Source organism: Fusarium falciforme, chromosome 4 (genome assembly GCF_026873545.1).
Source record: "Fusarium falciforme chromosome 4, complete sequence".
Lineage (NCBI taxonomy): Eukaryota > Fungi > Ascomycota > Sordariomycetes > Hypocreales > Nectriaceae > Fusarium > Fusarium falciforme.
In genome coordinates this window covers 3,261,518-3,281,705 of record NC_070547.1, presented here as the reverse complement: position 1 = coordinate 3,281,705, position 20,188 = coordinate 3,261,518, and the positions used below count along the sequence as shown (strand labels likewise).

The 20,188-nt window shown below is 53.3% G+C and overlaps 6 protein-coding genes across 6 annotated transcripts; 3 read left to right on the top strand and 3 right to left on the bottom strand.

The window, feature by feature from the left end:
* Positions 1 to 174: 174 nt before the first annotated feature.
* NCS54_00573700 (BZIP domain-containing protein) lies at positions 175 to 1,444 on the bottom strand (the record flags this gene model as incomplete). The annotated part of the gene is made up of 2 exons (XM_053151225.1): positions 175 to 1,094; positions 1,195 to 1,444. The coding sequence occupies 2 exons, from the start codon at positions 1,442 to 1,444 to the stop codon at positions 175 to 177; spliced, it is 1,170 nt and encodes a 389-aa protein (XP_053007200.1).
* A 754-nt stretch (positions 1,445 to 2,198) lies between these two features.
* On the bottom strand, positions 2,199 to 2,987 carry NCS54_00573600 (Hypothetical protein; the record flags this gene model as incomplete). Its single annotated transcript, XM_053151224.1, has 2 exons — positions 2,199 to 2,811; positions 2,881 to 2,987. The coding sequence occupies 2 exons, from the start codon at positions 2,985 to 2,987 to the stop codon at positions 2,199 to 2,201; spliced, it is 720 nt and encodes a 239-aa protein (XP_053007199.1).
* A 1,729-nt stretch (positions 2,988 to 4,716) lies between these two features.
* Positions 4,717 to 5,856, top strand: NCS54_00573500 (Hypothetical protein; the record flags this gene model as incomplete). Its single annotated transcript, XM_053151223.1, has 4 exons — positions 4,717 to 4,752; positions 4,854 to 5,502; positions 5,572 to 5,674; positions 5,784 to 5,856. 4 exons carry the CDS (start codon positions 4,717 to 4,719, stop codon positions 5,854 to 5,856), a joined length of 861 nt encoding a protein of 286 aa, XP_053007198.1.
* Positions 5,857 to 11,996: 6,140 nt separating this feature from the next.
* Positions 11,997 to 13,211, top strand: NCS54_00573400 (Hypothetical protein; the record flags this gene model as incomplete). The annotated part of the gene is made up of 3 exons (XM_053151222.1): positions 11,997 to 12,153; positions 12,205 to 13,080; positions 13,135 to 13,211. 3 exons carry the CDS (start codon positions 11,997 to 11,999, stop codon positions 13,209 to 13,211), a joined length of 1,110 nt encoding a protein of 369 aa, XP_053007197.1.
* Positions 13,212 to 14,722: 1,511 nt separating this feature from the next.
* NCS54_00573300 (Iwr1 domain-containing protein) lies at positions 14,723 to 16,134 on the bottom strand (the record flags this gene model as incomplete). Its single annotated transcript, XM_053151221.1, has 3 exons — positions 14,723 to 14,952; positions 15,020 to 16,009; positions 16,065 to 16,134. The coding sequence occupies 3 exons, from the start codon at positions 16,132 to 16,134 to the stop codon at positions 14,723 to 14,725; spliced, it is 1,290 nt and encodes a 429-aa protein (XP_053007196.1).
* Positions 16,135 to 18,430: 2,296 nt separating this feature from the next.
* On the top strand, positions 18,431 to 19,901 carry NCS54_00573200 (Hypothetical protein; the record flags this gene model as incomplete). The annotated part of the gene is made up of 3 exons (XM_053151220.1): positions 18,431 to 18,671; positions 18,728 to 19,790; positions 19,838 to 19,901. The coding sequence occupies 3 exons, from the start codon at positions 18,431 to 18,433 to the stop codon at positions 19,899 to 19,901; spliced, it is 1,368 nt and encodes a 455-aa protein (XP_053007195.1).
* Positions 19,902 to 20,188: the final 287 nt, after the last annotated feature.

Sequence of the window (20,188 nt, the reverse complement as noted above, 5' to 3'; positions counted from 1 at the left end):
TCACATCATGATGTCGGCGCAGATGTAGCTCAGCGGTTTCATCATGCTCAACGATGGTCATTCTGCATAGTTGTATAGACGGTCGATTACATGAGAGCAATTCTAAGCTGGATATCTACAAGCCATTTCGGCATCTCAACATACTGGTTATATTTCTCTTAGACGCATTCGGTCTTACATGACCTCGGTCACTACCCTCTCACCCCTGAGAGACCTCCACCACCGCGAATTCCTCGTCAACTCACCGTCTTCGCCTCCCACAATGTGCGACCACTTCTGCAAGAACATCTCTGTCGCTTCCCAGCTTCGAGCATCCCACGGAGATCCAGTATGCGCCCCTGCAACACTCCCCCAACAGGTCAGGTGATTCAACGAATCATGAAAGAACTCATCCTCGTCCATGTTGTCCATGTTATCAATGATGTTGTCCCTAATCTCCTTGAACGGGATCACATCGAGAAATGGATGGTGCTCTATCACAATCTGTTTGTGCGTGGGTCTTAGGTCGTAGTGCAGGGCACGAAATCCACGCTGCACCGCCGAAACCACGGCGCCTTGGCCAGGCTCTGCGTCGGTGTGAGGCCTGTAAAAGGGCGATATGGCGTCTTCGGAGCAGTACATGGCGTGTGTGATGCCAAGCTGGAGACAGTTCTGCAGCATGGCACTGACGACACAGATGATGTCGATGCGTAACGTGTTCATGTAGGGGTCTGGGATGACGGGGAGGAGGACGTGGGATGAGTGATTGGGGATGTGGAGGATAGGGCAACCGCAGTTGAAGTATACCATGGAATACTGGTTCTCGTCAACTCCTATGGGGTTTTCGCTAAGCCATTGATCAAGAGTGGCTGAGAGAAGATCTTGGCCCCAGATATCTTCTGTTGACTGCGAAGTTGAGGTCCCACTACCAGCCTGGAGCTGCGAGGGATTGACCGTCTCAACATTGAGGGTTCCTGCATTCGTCGCCGGCTCTGCAGCGGCCCTGACTACCATTTGGGTATCATTAGACCCGGGAGGAGGACCTGCATGTGCCTCGGGGCCGGATCCCCCGGCACGGCGCTCCAGCTCCTGGATACGCTTCCTCTGCTTTTCCCCTGAGATGGATCATGTCAGCCACCGGAGCCCGCAACACCTCGAATCCACCACATATAAAAAGCCGGTCACCCGCCTCTTGCCCAGGGGTAAAACACTCACTGTATGTCTTTTGCGCTAGACGATTCTGCAGCCGTCTCTTTGCAGGATCGCGACGAACAACCTTTTTCTTCACGGCTGATGGCCTACTGCGCGTGTCATGGTTCGTATCCGCTTCTGCGGGGGACTGTGAATCGCCAGCACGTGTTTGCTCCATCCCTTTCAGTTCAATTTTCGCGTCCGAAATCCTTGACTCAGGAGAATGATAGTAGGAAACTTGGGAGAGGGCATCGCGAAGGCTCTCGTCAGCCATTATGGTGGCTTATGGCTGATGTCAGCCACTGGGTCCACTTGCGTCTCATAGTTGCCTAATGCGGTAATTCCATCTTGGGCTACCCTAGATTTGAGGAAGATTGTGACGATAATGATAATTTGTGTCAATGCTCTGTGTGAATTGAGATTGGGTTTCTCCTGCTTACTCTGCATGTTTTGAGTATGACTTCTGCATCTCCTTGGCCATGGCCTCTTGCCACCGAGCTTGGCTGCAGCAACTGGACTGCTAATCTCTCCAAAGACAGCTTCCATTGGATATGGATCATTGTTACCGCTACGAGCCCACTGTTGGCTGCGTCCTTGGCCAATGTCTATTTTTCAGCTGTTCGCTTCGGCGCTAACTCGCGAGCTGTCAACCGAAACACTGCTAGTACATACGATGGTGATGGGAGTTCTGAGTCAGGCTGGCTTTAGACTACAGCAACGAGTTCAACATGATAACTACCAGCTATTAGCTCTCGCTATAACGCTATTAACAACACGCTGTTAAGTAATCAACATTCTATTTGCCAACATTCATCCTAATGGCTCCAACAATATGTCAAGACTCAACATGTTCTCATCTACCTAAACAGAAGTGCAGCAGGACAGGATTTCCCGGGGCGATTCAGATATGCCGTTACGTGTCAGACCCCCACGTTCCCTTGCATTCTATCTCGCCTCTTATGACAGCCGGGTCACGATGCTGCCCTTGGGCGAACCGCTTCCCAAGAGGCAACCTAGGCAGCTTCTAGTTAGCCCGATCCACGCCCACGCCCACCACGTCCACGTCCACGCTCTCTCCCACCATTGGTCTCTCCATCCTCTGTGGAAGGGAGCGCCGCAGGTTCAATAGCCAGCTGATTGAATGTACTTGCCAGTGCGTTCATCGTGTCACCTGATAGATCGATCGAGATGGTAAGACGCTTTGTGCCGGCTGCAGTGACCTCTACAAAGGCACGCGCAACAACCTCCTCAAACGCTTGGACAGGCACATACGAGCAATGCTCAGTCTCTCCGCAAATCCATCTAAGCTGGGGATTGCCGCCCTGAGACGCATCGATGATGGTGATGTGAACGTGAGAAATGCCCGGATGTCGGATGGCCTCTTGAATGCTGTAAATGCTGTGCTTTGTTGAACAGTTGTCATGACCATCGGTGAAGATGACGATTTCGGGCTTGTACACGCTGTACTTCCTGTTGTGTGGAGTCGTGTCGAGGACATACCCGATTACGTCCCATAGAGCAGTTTGCGCTCCGCAGTTGGAGCGATGCGCATCGGTTCTCAGTGTGTCCCTCACGTTGTCCCAGTCAACTCTGGCTCGTTTCAAGTATCCAAAGATGGTCCGTTGTGTTTCAGCAAAGTCTCTGATTACAGCAGTTAGTTAACCTTGTCATGTAATAGGGTAACCCATGAAAGGTGGAAAGAATGCTTACAAGACACTGACGAGGTCCTCGTTATTCAGGACCGCGTTGATTCCGGAAATGCCATCGACAACAGTATCGATAAGCCATCTCATAGAACCACTGACATCGACTGCCATGATGACCCAGAAAGGTCGCACCTTTTGCGTGACTGCTGTTCTTGGATTTCGAGCGTGAGCGCGGCACGGGCGCTTGCTCCACGGCCGCTACCTTGTCCACGACCATGAGAAAGGCTGAGCATTGTGATACAAGTTGGAAATAGTGGTAGTAAAAGTAGAAAAGAACCGTTTGGTTGTAGCTGGGGGTTTGTTTAAGCAGGTAGGTAGCCAGAGAGGTATAGGTAATGTTGAAAGGGAACCCAAAAAGATGAGGACGAGGCGGCCTTTCACCACATATCTATCTGTCAACAGGACAAAACGATGGGGAGGCCTCTGACCCCGAGAGAAGAGAGGCAACTCGTAATTCTGCACTTGGCCGACCCTGAAGAAATTCCCGTGCATGGTGGCTTTGCACTTCTGTTTGGGTTGGCGCTTTCACTCCAGGCTTTTCACAGCCTGATGCCGCTTTACGCCTTGGGCGCCTAGGCAGACCGTGGCAAGGGTCCCAAGGTCTGTTTCTAAACATTGGATTGCCTGAATGCCGCTCACGGGTACCGGTAGATGAGATACAAACATCCATCTGTGTGTCCTCCAGCTTCTGGTAGACCGATGCCACCCAGAGAAACATGTTGGCGACATTAGACGCCTAATGTTGTTCTGTGTCTGGCGGCCATAATCCTTCTGTTCCGCCAACTCGCCCACCTTGTGGCGAATATGTGTGTGGACAGCAGCTGAGATCGAGTCCTCATCCAACTCAAGCTGCAGCCTGACCTTCTGCTTCGCCTTGCCCAGCCTCTGCTCAACATCCGGTCAATTGCGACTAGACACGACCTACCTGACACGGGGTGAACACGTCGAAGACGATCGAATGATGGAATCAAGAAGCTTGGGTCGATTGGTAATGTACTCGGCAGGGCGTCGACAATCAAGGCTGAGTATGTCTTCCAAAGTCGGGACCTCCAACATCCCCGCGACTATTTTGGTCAGAGAAACCTAAAAATAGATGCCCTGGAGGCGTTTCTCGGCCGCAATATCGTGCTTCTTGCGAACATGCGAACTTGCGAACATGCGAGATAGGCGAGTGTTACTCTTCAGCTTATATGCTCGCAACCGAGCCACATGAGCTCCTAGCCTGCAGGAGAATAAGTTTATATCTTTATATTATCACACTTCGTTCTCTGAGACTATACCATATTATATAATAGGTAACTATTAGGAAAGTTACTAACGGCAGCCCGTTGTCAGAGGCCAGCGAAGCTGATTTTGATGCCTGAGGTTCATATCTGAGAAATTCGTAATTGGAAATAGCTCCCCCTTGAGTCATGAGGCAGCTTGCAACGGCTCGTAAAGGATGACAGCTTTCAACGGCAGCTTCCAGCGGCTGGCAACAGCAACATGCAATGGTAGCTCGCAACGGCTTGCAGAAGGTAGCTTTGAAACCGTGATCACGGCGTTGATAATCACGGCGGGGGCTAGGGTTCGATCCGCGCGGTTAGGCTCCTTTATTAATTTTTCATTGGTCATGAGGGATCAGGCCATCGCCCTTTCAGAGACCGATTTCCGGTAGGTGGGGCCGAGGCTCCTCCCCGCGCCGTCATGTGGCTCACTCACACCGAGATCCCGAGGTCCACCAGATCTTGCGTTGCTCAACACCAATCATGGCACCCCCCATGACCAACATCTCAAAAACAACAACAATGATAATATAGAGCCACCGATTCTTAACTTGCACATTGATAGTAGTATCATCATGTCCCTCGAGGTCATATATGTCACCCGCCACGGGGTAAGTCACGAACCACGGCGTATCCCGGCCTAGACGACGCTACGAGGCGGCCATGGTGTTGTTACTTTGGCCCATGTTAACAAGTCAACCGCGAATTTCAGTTCCGATCAGGCTGGAGCGTCGACCCTCTGACTGGCGTTTATTCCGCCTTCATACGGTCTCCCACAGGCATTCCCGCAGACCCTCCCTTGACGTCGCATGGAGTATCGCAGGCCAAGGAGATGGGCCAGCATCTGATGACACTTGATCCTCCCATCGACGTCGTGTACTCTAGCCCATACTACAGGTGCTTGCAGACAATCACACCCTTTGTAGAGCTCAAGAGACAACAATCCGAAGGCAAACTCGACACTGCGGCCACCAAAATCCGCCCAGAGTATGGACTATGTGAGTTCTTTGGAGCAGCGCCCTTTGACCACCCAGTGCCAGCGCCTGCCGAGCGACTCAAGGCGCTGTTTCCAGCTTACGACCAAGACTACGTGTCCGCCTTGACCCCGTCGAGAAGAGGTGAAACGATCCAGGACCTGTACGGGCGAGTTGCAGCAGCCGTGCAAGCCATCATCGACCAATGTGATCGGGAGGGAAAGCGCGCCGCCTTAATATGCACACATGCAGCCGTAATCATCGCTCTGGGCCGCGTTCTGTCGGGTAACATCCCCGACACTGTCGAGACGGAGGATTTCCAAGCCTTCACCTGCGGGCTGAGCGTCTACCGCAGGCGAAGCATGCAGACGAGCACGGCCGGTTCTGGTAAGTTTTCTGGTCAACTGACCCAACCTTGGCAGCAGCAGCAGAATCCTGACAAACATGGCACTGCAGGCGAACCTGGGTCACCAATAAGCGAGGCCCAGCCCGTGGGAGCATGGCAGTGCGAGCTGGACAGCGACTGCAGCTTCCTGAGCTCTGGAGAGGAGCGAGGATGGTGAGTTGGCCCATCCATCTACATGGTCTCCAGACGGTAGACCTGCTTGCTTTTCACCGCCATCCACTTGTATCACGTCAATCTCGGCCCGTGCTGACGCCAGAATCAGGAGGTTCTCGGGCGACGAATCGTTTCCAGGAACTGGGTCGCTGTCCCAGGCCGAAGCAGGTTCTAAACTCTAGAGTGACTCCGGAACAAGACGCGTGCCGTCCGCTGGTGAGACCCAGAGGATAAGAGTGGAGGCTCCGGACGACGGTAGAGAATTGGAGGCTCTGCCCAACAACCCGGCTCGAGGTACTGTGCTTCTGATTCGAAACAACCTGACGCCTGGTGTCCGAGGCACCAGGGAGAGGGAGCCTACAAGTGCCTCTGACTCGCAATCGTGGGCGTGCAAGAGCCTGAGGGACCGAAGACGGGCCATGACGGCTGTGTATCAGTACCATAGACCCTAGACACTGTCTGGCGCACAGACGGACCCTGGCGTCCAGAGGAAGGATGGCCTTGGGATTGGTAGTATATCAGGAATCAGATTCATATCCGACCAAGAGCGATTCCCTGCTGTACCGCTCGCGCCATGGTTCATACCGTCGACGCCGTTCCCGATCTTCCCCTGAGGCTTGGTGAGATGGTAATCGCCACCCTCAGACCCGGACACCGGGCTCATATGAAACAGGGCTGGACACCAGGGTGAGCGTTGCTGCCGATTATGTGGCGCTGACTTGAGCGGTTGAGGTGCTCGAACCTTGATCTACGGGGGCCATGGAAATAAAAAGCAAACACTGCCGTCGAGCCCTCAGTCACGGGACATGCCCAAGGCCCGAGGTGCTAGCACGGCCAGCCACTGCTATCAGATATCATCCACTGACTGACGCCCGGTATCTGTTGGCTGGCGGCATCCGCCTTGCCTTTCTTTGATGTGGAGGGCGCGGCAGGCAAGCGTGAGCAGCCGATATGCGGCTAAAAAAAGACCCGGCCAAGATGCAGTCGAGTCGAGTCGATGCAGGCTAAGCCCGCCCATATGTGCATTGCCTTGCACGTCGTCGCTTGCTTGGGGTCTGGAACAGGTGGTGATAACATGCAAAAGCTGAGGCAGGGTTCTGTGACACGGACTTGCCAGTTTGAGAGATGTTTCGGGTCTTTGAATAGGAGACGAGACCAGTAAGTAGGGTCCCCTTCTAGTCCATGCACATGGCCATGCCCATGTGCTGCTGCGTTGCTGATCCTGCCGACACGAACATGCGGTGATCGTCGAAAAATGAGGCCATGATGAACATGGGGTTCTCTCTTCTTGGGTGCTCATGGTTGTCCAGCCGGACAAGGGCTTCAGCCGGATCGGGAACCTTGGCACTAAAAAGTCTTTGCGTCTGCAAAAAGGTAGTGGGATCGCCGTCGATCTATGACCCCTGTCTATGGCCGAGCCGGATGTGATACATAGCGGCGGGAACTCAACCGAGATAGCGTCCGTCAGCGAGCTATTGTACGATTTGGCTTAACCGAATAGCCATTGACCATTCATCTCCCTCGAGTTTACAAGGGATACAAGGGCCCTGACGTATAGCCGAACCAAAACCTGTTATCCTCGGCTGGCAGGCTCTGTCATCAATCCGTAAGTTGAGAAGTGATAAATTCGATAAAAACTCACCTCGCTATGTGCCGTTCTTGCTGAAAGGCCAGGGTTGTCGGCACTAGATGGTAGGAGGTATCTGGTCTGAAAGAAACAATTGGCCTGAGCACAATATGGAGTATTTTCGGTGTTCCTCCCTGTCCCACCATGAGATGGGAACGAGAAGAGACTGTCGTGTCGTTCGGCCGATGACAAAGGATCGAGGATCCTTGAAATTCCACCAACGCAAAGACTGGGGCTGAGCAGACGGGACGAACGCCTTGTTTGCCCCCTTTTAGAAACCAACAGGGCTGCATCGGATCCGACCATTGTAACACGGGCAAGGTAGAAGTCGGCTTTCCGGAGAATATGTGGTGTAAGTTGCTGGTGGTTATGCAACGCCTCAAAGCCTTGCGTGCGACATGGCGTTTGAGGTTTGCTACTCTTGCTCCCACTGGCTGGGACCACAAGAGCGCCCACTGAAAGGACAGCGTTTGAGGCAAGATAATGCACCCCGGCATTACGGAGCATCGGTCTTGGACACAAGACAGAGAGTGTCGAGCGGAAGAGGCCCAGACGCGTGACTCCAACCAAGACAGGTGTCTGTCTAACAATGGCTGACAGCTGCTTGAGGTTACCAGTAGCTCGTTTCCTGGGCCGCCTCTCCCCACTGCCTCCAGCGATCAGTTAGACAGTAGAGGATAGACGAATGAGGCAAGATGGCTGCTACAAAGACCGAACGGCCCGTGTCAACCGCCAACCCGGTTCGAGGAGTGGGCGATGCTAACGCACTTTGAACATGTGGGTGAATGACAGAATCGACCAAAGATGACTAGAGGGGCTCAAGAGCCGGAGGCGGGGAGGGTCGACCGAGTCATGTTTGATTAGTATCATGAACCTCTGTTCCGCAGCAGATTTCGGCTCGGGGATGAGGATCGCAAGTGTCCGTGAGTAGCGCCGGTCATGGCGACTATACGTGGAAGGTGGATGATGCTAGGGGCGGAGAGGAATCGGAGAGGCGGGGGGTGGAGGTGGAAGTTGTGGATGGTGGGGGACGAGGGGGCAGGATCGTAGGAAAAAGAAAGACAGCGGCAGTTTTTTTTTCTCACGTTCCGCTTCTTAGCTGTCGAAAAAGCAATCCTGACAGCTCGGGACGGAGTAGGTAGTTCTGGCTGATGCGATGTGTGGCGACCGAAGAGCTTCGGAGTTGATGGACCACCCAGCCAACGGCCACAACTAGCGCGACAGACGCCGGCGCTTCGGTCATGTGCTTTCAGGTTTGAGGAAGGATAAGCATTGGCTCCTTCCAAGTCAGAAATTGGAGAGGACTTCGATTCTCAGTACATGGCAGGTTCTTGTCGAGCAGGACCTTCCTTCAGGTTTGGCAAGTCATATCGTGGAATGAATGGAATGGATCGTACCTCCCTTGGGTTAGGTAGATTGACAGTAGTGCCTGAGGCTGCAAAGCACATAGCCTCCCTGACTGGAATCGACAAGACGCTTCACATTTTCGACACGCCAACTTCATCTTCTGCCATCCTTGCGACTGTTGACGATTCATCAAACAGCGGTCACCAAGCCTGACCTGGCGACCCCCAATACCTGACTCATCGATTCGCTGCCCCTGCCACGCAACCGTCACCTCTCAACTTAAGCCACTGACCACCGCTCAACAACACCCGCAAGCACCAGCACCGTTCTGCACCATCTACCGAATTGGGGTTGGCAGAGTGTGGCGGCGTGGCCCAACGTGCATCCATCCGCCGTCCCTTCAGCCAAGGATAGGCAAAAGCAATGTCGCCCGTGTTGGTGACACGGGTCTAGGTCGCCCACGTTCGTCAATGTGAGAAGCCGATGACGCTCGGCCGCATGTCCCCGCGGCTTGCAATTGCTAGACCACGCTGTTTCCAGGATTCTCTCCATGCTACGATGCCATGACGGTGCTCCGGGCATGATTACGCGCTTATACATGTTGCAACAGCATGTAAGTGGCCCTTCCCGCTCTCGCCCGCCGCCAGCTGCAGGCATTAAATTGTGATTGTGATTTCGCATTGCTTGTCCATCGACTTTTGGCTGAACAATCCTAGGAAAGCTACATCAGCTGGCCCATTATCATGCCTGATATGGACCGTCAACAAGGCTCCCTGTGGGTTGGGATGTGAGCTATCGCCGCGATGAAGACCGGAAACAGAAACACACATGGGCTAGAGGTAGCTCAGCGACGAAAACCAACCCCTGGCTCGTCCTGTCAACAATGGCACTCCTAAACCTGATTTCTTCTCTCCAGGCGCTACGGTCGCGCCCCCTCCAAAGCTGGAGCCGAGGCGACCCTGCATCATCATCAAGACACGCAGACTTAGCCGTCACTCGTCAACTAGGACAAAGTGACTTGTCGAGGCCTCTGGGCGGACTGCGTAGGCGTAGTTCGCTGCTCATGAGCCGTCTGCGCTTAAGCGGAGCAAGACCTCCAAGACAATACCTGTCAGATTCCGGCCCCCCGATACCTTTTCATGCTATTCTCACTCCGTCTCCTCCCCCTTGTCTGGCCAATGTCGTCAACTACCCATACCCATGTCCAGCGCCGTTTGGTAGCGCACGCTCACCCTTGGCCTCTCCTTCATGGCTGTGGCAGGCAAATGCCCCTGCAATTTGTGAAAAATGAAAATGCAAGAAGTTCTTGCTCCTGAAAGCTGACGAAACAACTGAACCGGACCATTGTCCTATTGCCCCACAGAGTCATTCAGGTCCTCCGCTATGGCCATACGCTCGTCTAGTTTCGACGACATTGTCCCCACAGGACAGATTGAACCCGTTGTGGCAGTGGTGGCGGCTGTCAATTTAGATTGCCGTTTGAGAACCAGGCGCATAGGACACTGTCTGTTCCATCAAGAGGTGCGAGTTGTCAGCAAACGTGCACCCAATTTGTTCAATCAACTTTCCACTCTGAAGCCAAGAGGCATCACGGACTCTTCGCAAGTATCGCCCAGTTTTGATCAGAAAAGCAGCCGATCAAAGCCTGTCCCAGCAGGACGGTTCCTGGCCACACAATCATTCATCACAACCCAACAAGTTTGAGCTATTGGGGCAAACAAAGTTTGTTCGAGGGAGCCGGCTCATGGCAGTCAAGTGACGCTGGATTGGCCAGAGCTGGACGCCCCAGTGCAGTGGCAACCCCGGCCTTTCAACCCTGGCCCCGACGCCCCTCGCACCCATCTCGGGCCAATCGAGCAAGATCTGGCTGGGATCTGAAAGACAGGGTAGGCCCCGGACAGTACAAGTTCGATCTAATGTGCGTCAAATGGAGACGGCTGGGCCAATCTGACGCAGTACTCCGATTGAGGAGATGGGCAAGGGTGGCTGAGATGGGGGCACATCGTCCACAGTGGTTGCGTTCAGCAACTCAACTTCGACCAGGCTGCCAGACAGGTTGATTGTTGAACATGAGAGGGGCTGTGTGACCGAATTCTTCAGTGCGAGGGCTTAGTATGCTCTATAAAGCACAGTATTATACAGTGAGGCTCGCTTGTGTGCCCTGAGTGAGGGATGGGGTCTCCGCTTAACTATCTTCCCCTTGCTTACAGGCTATGCGGGTCCCTCACTCCGGCTTCAGGCTACGGGGGTCGAGCGTCAACTCCTTCGTTCTGCGCTGGTTTCCTCTCTTTCCTCGTTCTCTGTTTTCTGTGCAAGTTAAGGTTGACGGTATGAGTTTAGTCCAGGTGTAGTAGCACCAAGGAGAGTTGCTCGCATCGGGTGTACCGGCTTCTGGGGACGGGATCTGGACGTGCTGCTCCTACGTCTTGCCGTTGTCTTGGATGCATCATACATACAGTACACGACTACCAGTGCTCCACCAAGGATGACAGATGGGCCAACCTGCAGGTAAGGTCATGGCAAAGCAAGTCGATCATCCCGTCGCGGGAGAGCACTGGTAGGCGTTGACAAAAGAGTCTGGCGGAGGGGCGGCACCCTGAACTTGCAGTAACCTACGGAGCTGTCTCTGATGCCCACAGGTACCGTACGGTACTACCTGATATCTGCACCTCGAAACAAACCCACCTAGGCCCCCTCAATGGTGGAGGCTCGAGCAGGCGGGGAGGGTGTTCCCCCTCGAGGGGGGCGCTCTACCTACCCAACTGCAAGCTTGACTGTTGGTAGCGCCTATTTCGTATCGAGCAGGGGTGACACACAGACCTCTTTGGCAAGTCGAGACAATCACCTGGGCCGTCTTCCTTTGATGAGGACGGCTTATCATCGATGATTCAGGTACCGGACGGAAGAAGAAGAAAAAGATTGCATTAGCAGAGACGATCAGATTTCCTTTGACCCTACACAGATATCGAGTCTCGGCCCATCCGCCAGCCGAGTACAAGAGAGCAATGACCCCTCCCTCTGAATGTTATATTTCGACTAGGTACCCGCAGTTTTGAATATTCTCCGCCCAAACCCTCCCTTCCTTATTTATTAAGCCCTTGGCTCTCCCTTTGCCCCTTGCCTGAGTTTGGTCTATCGAGGCGTAACTAGTTTGGACGAGCCTTTGCCCTTACAGAACTTCTCTGCCCAACCCCGAGGGTCTCGACCTGCTCCTCCTCGACTTTTCAGGGAATCCTTCAAGAGGCATCGCATTTCCGCCTGAATCATAACAAGCAACTCTGGATCATAACAAAGCCCCGGTGTATTACTTTCGTCGCACCGCCTGCTTACTGAACACCCATTGTCAATATGAATATTCAGCCTTTCCTCGATGTCGTTGGGGCTCCCTCGAAATCCGGAGGGAGCTCCAGTGGAGATGTTACAGCAAATGTCTCTTCTCAGCGACCGATGCAATTGCAAACTCCACCAGGATCAGACTCTGGAAGCCCCAGAGTTAAGATTGAGGGTAAGTCATTCAGAACACATGAGAAGTTCTTTCATCCAACAACGACGATAGGCATCTACTCCGAGCCCCAAGAGGTCGCGACCTTTGCGGAACCCCATCGTCTCAACTCCCCTCGTGATGACTCGCTCGTGAGACTTCCTAGTCTAGGGGAATTCGACGAGGGCGTAGAGGCTCTTATTCAAAAGCATGGCCCAGTTAGCTCCTGGACTCCTCCATCCCCACTATCTAGGCTGTCTGGCAATCCTACCGTTCTGCTGCCCCTGAAGACTCTCAATCTATCCGAACCATCATGGTCCTTCAGAGACTTCCCTTCAGAGGACCCGGCCACCGATGGCTATCCTTCTTCTCGTCGAGGAACCATCACTAGCCTTGATCAATACACCCTGGCCGTTGACCACAGCCGACAGCCACTACAGAACAACTACGGTCTCTACAGCAGCTACAGCAACCCTCACGGAAAAGTTGGCGTTGCTAAAGCTGCATGGAACCAGCCTCTGCAGAGACAAACAGGCATGGACTGTTACCCGAGCCCACCGCCCGAGGGTGAGAACAGACACATCAACCAGAAGTACACGACCGAAGAAGGAGACTTCATTATTTACGCTTGGCACGATAAGAAGATGAAGTGGCAGCGCATCAAGCAAGAATTCGCCGCGCGATTTGGCCGCACCCCCGAGCGCACAGTCCAGGGCCTTCAGGCGTGGTACTACCGCATGAATCTGCGCATACCAATCTGGGATCAGGACGGCTGGCTCTGCTTCGACAACGAGGACGACCTCGAGCCTCGTCACGTCAGCATCAAGTGCCGGGAGCGTGACAGCCAAGACAAGCCTATGGAGCCGCTCGGGCTTGCCCAGCGGTACCCCGAGCGGGCAGTGAATTACGCCTGGGTCGACCCAGAGCTCAAGCTCAAGGCCCGAGACTGGGGTAAGTCCTATTGTGTTCTGTGGTTGCAACTAGTGATGCTAACCACTAGCTTAGCTGCGAAGAGAGCCTTGCAATACCGAGAACGTCGCGAGCGAAGACGAAGAAAGGAGCAGCGGCGATTGAAGCTGTAGGGAGGCAGAGCAAGTCTGGAAACGAAGCTGCCACCAACAACAACATCTGCAACCAACTACCACCAACACACACGCACACGCACACCCACCCACGCAGCCAACACAACCAACAATAACCAAGACGGATCGGCCTAGGCCCCGCTCAATTGACGAAATGAGGTTTTGATTTCCTTTTACCCCGAGTTTTTGCACCAAATTCCCCGATATGACCGAGGTTCCGAAGTCACGAATATCATGTATCCCATGTACCTTTCATTCCCTTGCGCATGTAACTACTTCTCATTTGTCACCTAACTTACATCTTTATCACTGCACATCCTTTTTCTTTTTGTCTTTTTTTCCTTTAGTTTCCCACATATTTAACGACTGTCAATGGTACCAAGAAGAGACGGAGAGAACGAGAAAAAGCAAGTCAAGACAAGACGAGACGAGACGAGAGAAATGAAAGGCAGGGCATGCTGGGCCCGGCGTTGGCCGAACAGGAGTAAGTGAGCAAGAGGCGATGATATCCGTCGTTCTCATCTCTGCTCCCTGACGTGTTTGTATACTAGACCATGATGGACCATCCAAAACTACCTAATGAGGAGGGATGAATATGACGGGCTGGGCAAGGGAGGGCGTTGGAGGCTACACAGTGAGCATGTAAAAATGTCATTGATTGATCTTATTCATATTCTATTTTGTCTACAGTATGCCTTTGCAGCCGTGTGCCTGTTGGGATGCCACTGTGACCACTGAAAATCGAGTTGAATAAAGAGTCAATCTCTAAACATCGGCTAGGCTCATGTGCATAGTCCCCTGTCGGCTGCAACACCAGCCCGCTCCTCAAAAGACCTCGTGACATGTCGAAGGAAGCCGTGCAGGGCTGAAACGGGACAGATTGTCTACGCAGGGCTGAAGGTTTCGTTTCGCGTGTTCCGTGCACGTGTTTGTACGTGGCTGTGGGCTCGGCGAGGGGCGCCTGAGGGGGGATGCAAGGTCCCGGTGTGGAAGAGGCTTGGTACTCTGCTCTTATCGACATGCAAGAAAAGGCAAGAGAAGATGCAGGCCTGCTGGGGCGAGTTAGGTCAAGCATTGTCCTCGTCTTGAGGTTCTGGGCGAGTTGCAATCCCCATGACGCTCCCGCTCCTCGCGAGCAAACATTCGGAAGCGTGTGGTGGAACCCCCCTCCCCCCTCGTGCGTGATAATCTACAGCCTTGGAAGGGGAAAAAAAGTCGAAAGGCTGGGAATGCCGGATCGAGGACGTTGCCGGAGTTTGTTGGTTGGCAGCGGACCTACACTTTCGGCTACTGAACGAATGGAGAGGGTGCCAGGCTCCAGGGGACCGCCGTTGTGGCTTGCATGGCGGGCTGAGTTGCTTTGTCCATGATATATCGGGTTGGATGTTGGTTGTGCTCTCGCAGATGGAGTTGCATTTGTTGGACGAGCCAAATTTAGTCGTCGATCGAGAGGAACAGGGGGGGGCCAAAGTATGACGCCTCAAAATCTATAGCACAGTACGGATGCCGCTCTATTGAAAGGCATGGCTGCGTCTCACGTAGTTTTTGATGCGGGCCATGGTGGCATCGTCGTCGCCGTCTCCCTCCAAGACCATGTCGTCATCATCATCATCGTAGTCCATATTGTCAAACTCCTCGTCGTCGGATGCGTTCCCGTTGCGGTAGCCGTATGGGCGCCGTCCATACTCATCATCTGACTCGACCTCGTCCTCGGGGTAATCCGCCGTGTAGTAGTTCTCGGCTGTCAAGTTTGCTCTGTTAGCTTTTTGAAAGACAATGGGGGGCCTCATCCAGAAATAGCAACATACCATTTTCGTCTTCGTCGTCCTCGTCAAGCTCCTCATCTTCATCGTTCTCAGGCCCAAAGAACAGGGTGTTATCCTCCTCTCCATCAAGAACCAAAACACCGACATCTGCTGGTGCCACGTTGACCATCATGGCATGTGCAGGGACACGGACATATTCCTCAATAACCCAGTCATCATCATCCATATCACTCACGTCGCTCATGGCTGTATCCATCTGGTTGGGCTCAGGGGTGCTGGCCACGACTTCCGGATGGCGTTCAGCATAACTTTTGGTCGGGGTTTTTGGCTTGAACCTGTGTTGCACCGCCTTGCGCTTCTCGTTCTCCATCTGTTGGAGGTTTGCGCCAATTTCCTTCATGACCCAGTCGTTCATGTCAGCCGCGATCCTCGACATGTCCTGGTTGTGAGGGTTCATGGCGGAGGCCGGCAGAGGGGCCCGCGCATTGGGATCCGGCATAGGAGAGCGTTGCCTACTCCTCACTCCTGGTTTCTTCAAGCGCGGCTCCGTTGCCTTCTGATCTACTGCCACGGTTGCATCTTGCTGTTGCTGGTCGGGCGGCGGCGTTGCAGATGCGCGCATTGCCTCGAGAGCTCGTGAGGCTCGCTGACTGACCTTGACACGACCTCGCTCAACGAACACGGCGGGTCCGTAACGCCCCTTTTTCTTCATGCCGGGGATGGAAGACTGGTTTCCGCTAGCCGTCATCATCATCTTCTTTGATATGTGGAAACGTCGTGGCTCGGCGAGTTTGGAGTCATCGGCGGGTGCCGTGTTCAACGTAGAGGCGATGCTAGCAGGATCCGATGCCTTGACGGCGACCTTTGCCTTTGTCCGAGGAGCGTCACCATCAGGACCGGATACATGGATGACGGGTTTGACATCGTGAAGGGATCTCGCAGGGGCTTCGGTGGGAGACTGGGGATCGGCATGTCGCCTCTGGTAGACCCAATTACTTCCAGTTCGATGGCGCTTCGCGCCCTCGTCAAACTCTGCTCAGAGTAAGATACCGCGATAGCGAAGGCACGGAGAAGGGGAAGACCATACGGAGAAAAGTCACAGGCGACTCATCGTCGCGCTTTCGCTTGACGCGAATAAGTTGAGGCGGAATAGACATGGCTAGAAGCTGCGAGAGGACACGCTCGTGCGATATGACGGCTGTGCTGGAGCTGCGGAGTTCACGGCGGCTCGTCGAAACGAAGCTATGGATGGATGGTTGCCTGGGGGCGCTCAAAGAGTAGATGTAAGGGGCCGAGACCGAAATAGAGAAAAGGAAATACACAATAGAAGAGATAGACGGGAGTTCTGAAGCAGGCTGGAATGATGCTACAGCATGCGCTCAAGCGTGGGTTGCGATCGATGAGGTCAGAGTTTGGCCTGGCCTCCACCAAAAATCGCTGGAGGTGTTTTTTTTTCGTCCTGGATGAGTTGGGTCGCTGCATCCACTTTCCGGAAAGTGGGGCCTGAGGAGAGTCAAGCCGTCCGCAATGAAACTAGAGGTACGTACCTACTTGTTAGCTGTGAGCTCTGAGCTTCAATTGGATGACAAATGAATGTACTCATCAAGATATCACATGAGAACTGTATGAATTCGTCAACATAATATGGCGAATATCTGGGTCGTCGTTTCCTTGGTGACTGTTTGTGGTGGCCTCTCATCTTCAACCACTTTGGAGCCGCTTCCGGCGTGGGGTCAAAATGTCCGTTTTAGCGTCATTTCCAATTCTCATGAGTGGGGGCGCTGAGCATTGAGACGCAGACAAGGAAACTTATCATGATCAACTGTAAATAGATTTCAGGAGAGGAGAAGAGGGAGATTTTTAACATGTGCGGTGAGGTTGATGGACGGTGCGCAAGGTGACCACGCCATTGGCTGTAGTAGGGAGATGCCCGACTCCCGTCGTGATCAGACGAAGGCGGCACTCTTTGGTGGATAAGGTAGGCAGTGGAGTACGGACAACGTTTGGCGTAGAATCCTCTCCTTTGGAAGCCAATCAGATAGAGGCCGGTAATGAGCCTCAAATGCCGGAAACGACATACGAGGCCATGGTTATGATCATGATTGTCTGGTTGTTTGTTTGATGCCAAACCACCGTAGACCTGGACCACGCCGAAGAGAGAGGGTATCAAGGTGGTGATATCATGAGCTCTAACTTGGAAGTGCGGGGGCGCACGGTTCATGCTGGTTTCCCTTGGCCTCAAGATGCATGCGTTTACTCCAACATGGCTCTTTGCTGCTTCAGACGACTTGCCTACACAATCAAGTGCTCAAAGTTACCAACGTGGTGGGCTACTATGCATAAGAACAGGTAGACCTATTCAGACCATTTCGCTGCCATGATATGATGCTTTATAATGTTTGTGTGTTAACACTACCCACCCATGCAACAGGCCAGCAACAAAAGCAAGGCGACTCTTTGGGAAGCTATCCACCCCATCATGCACTTGTCAGACCGTGGAGCCGGACTCGGACCGCCACACGGCTTCCAAAGTTTCCATGACCGAGAGAAAGCCCTTCCAGCGTTTTCGACTTGCAATGATAACAATGTCGGCCACCGCTTTGGTCAAAGAAAGACGGTGTGTTGTGCTCGGAGAGGTCTTGACACGAGTTGGCTGACGCCCAAAAAAGGGCGGTGGAGTGTAGGTAGATTCACATCTGTGAGATCTCTACCTGCACTTACACTTTCAACAGTACAACAAGTCTAGGTACGTGGGTCACAACAATAGGTGATATACATGTTCCCTTCCATGTCTATATGCTAATCTACATGACCACCTCTATCATCAACCCTCAAATATCGGAATGCACTTCGACAAACCCATTGGTCAATCATATCATGACCGAGATGGAGCTCGAGATGGTGGAATGCGGGGGCGCACAGACCACCTCCTGGCCCGCCTTGACCTCAAAATGATGCATTCTCTCTTCTCCCTTGGAAGCTCTCGGGTGGCACTGTCTTTGGAGGCGCAAGACTTTGTATCGACGTCGCCTCGACAGCACCAGACCGCCGCTCTGACGGGTGCGGGGTTGGACACTGTACCTAGTCCACTTGTAGATCTGAGTCAGGTTTGACTTCGTGCCTACCTCGTAGCTATCGACGCGTCACCGGCCGGCAGCTGCCATGTGTTATCCGTCAAGGACCTTTCCTTGCCTCGTACAGTACAATACAGTACATACCCAGAATATCCCAACCCGTCCAGTCCCTTCGCGCATCCCTGCCTACCTACCTCTAGTATCGTTCGATTCCAGCGCAAAACGACATCATCGCTAATGCCATTTCCTCCTTTAACCTATTTTTCGCTCCTGGAGCTCTGCTGCGACTCGATATTCCCACTCCGAGATTGAGTTGTGCGACTACTCGCAACCTCTTCCGTGTCGCTCCCGCCATAGAGGAACCCCATCACACCCTACAATGTCGCCCAAGATCACCTCCACCATCACCTACAGAAAGCCTGGAACTTCACCTCCCATTTTCCTCGCCGGCTCCTTCTCCGATCCGCAATGGGAGCCTCAAGAGATGGAATTCACCACTGGTGAGGATGGAGAGCACACTTTCCGATCCAAGGTCACAGTCGAGGCGCACCAGGACTACCAGTTCAAGCTCCGCATAGGACATGGCGACTGGTGGGTTCTGGCCGAAAACTATCCCATCGGCGAGTTGCATCCGATCCATCATGCAATTGGCTTATCTGACGATCTGTGGCTACAGTAACCGACGATTCCGGGAACCAGAACAACTTGTTGAACGTCCCCGAGCCTTCCACTGAGGAGCAGATCGCTCCCGCTGGCCTCAACACCCCGGCGATCAACGTGAAACATGACACGCAGCCGGCCCCGACCTCTCAGGCAGCTGACAATACCAAGGATGAATCCGATGATATAAAGATGCCTCTGTTTGCGCACGAATGCTTGGGCGCCTATGATTTTGGAGATGGCGACTCAGACCACGAGGCTGTTCCGAGTGCGAGCAATAGCCCAGAGCAGCACTCGAAACACAAGCTCAAGAAGGATGATATGGCTGACATCGACATCAACGACCCCACGCTCGAGAAGTTTCCTTCAGACCGTGGCTCGATCCTAGATGCCCTCCGGACGATCCAAACCCACCTCGGTGAAGATCATACCCACCTTGACGACATCCCGTCCTCGCCTCGTGTGGTTTCTTCGAGAAGAACCAGCCTCGACTCGGCCGATGAATTGAGCCTGTCTCCTGCCTCATTGAGTCCCACAACTACTCGAAGGCGAGAAAGTAGATTGTCCCACAGCAGCTTTGGAAGGACTCGATCGGCAGTCTCCCTGGGCTCAATTGCGGAAGAGCCCAAGCCTCCGGGTGACAGAAAGCCCCAGAACCCCCCTGTCGTCTCGTTACCCGGTCTCAAAAATCCCAAGGGGACAGATGCTGGCTTCAAGTCACTTCCTAGCGAGGAAGATGAAGCTGTGGTGTTGAAAACCTCAGAGGTAAAGCCCAAAGAGAAGAACGAAAGCTTGTCAGTGTCTCAAGTTGAAAGTTATGAGGCCCAGAATGGTCACTCCGGCACGGGTCTGAGCATTGCCGCTGCGGATGAGACGTCACCAGCTGCAAGTGCCCAGGAGGCTGAAGGCCAAGCGGACAAGTCCGTGGAAGACCAAACCCCCACAAGCTCAAAGCCAACACTTGATCCCCCATCTCAAGACGAGCCCATTGCTTCGGCCTCGGAAAGGGGGAAAGCGCCTAATGGGGCATCGCCCGCTGGAGAGCCGTCTCGAAGCTCCGGCGGGAGTGTACTACCCATGTGAGTAGAATAAAGCCTGGGAAAGAATCTGGCTGATTGATGAACAGGATCGTTACGACCGGGGCGCTCGCAGTCGCTATTGGAATAGGATGGTGGCAAACTTCTGATTAGTAGGCCAGCCATGCGATTCAATCCGTGATTGTCAAGCTGGCTTGGAGGTATAATATAGTTAAGGGGATAATATGAAAGGGTCAAGGTTTGGTTTGGCCTTTGGCGGTGGGAATCAATTGGAATGGCGCAAACGAAGTTTCGGCAGGAGGGTCGGGTCGAACGGACAACTCACATAACCTAGGTATGCAACTTGCAAGGAGAATCGGAGGTACATCTCTTTATTTTATCTTTAACTTATCTTGAATTTGTTTCCAAGGTGAAGTCGTTAATTTTCTGAAGTTGACTAT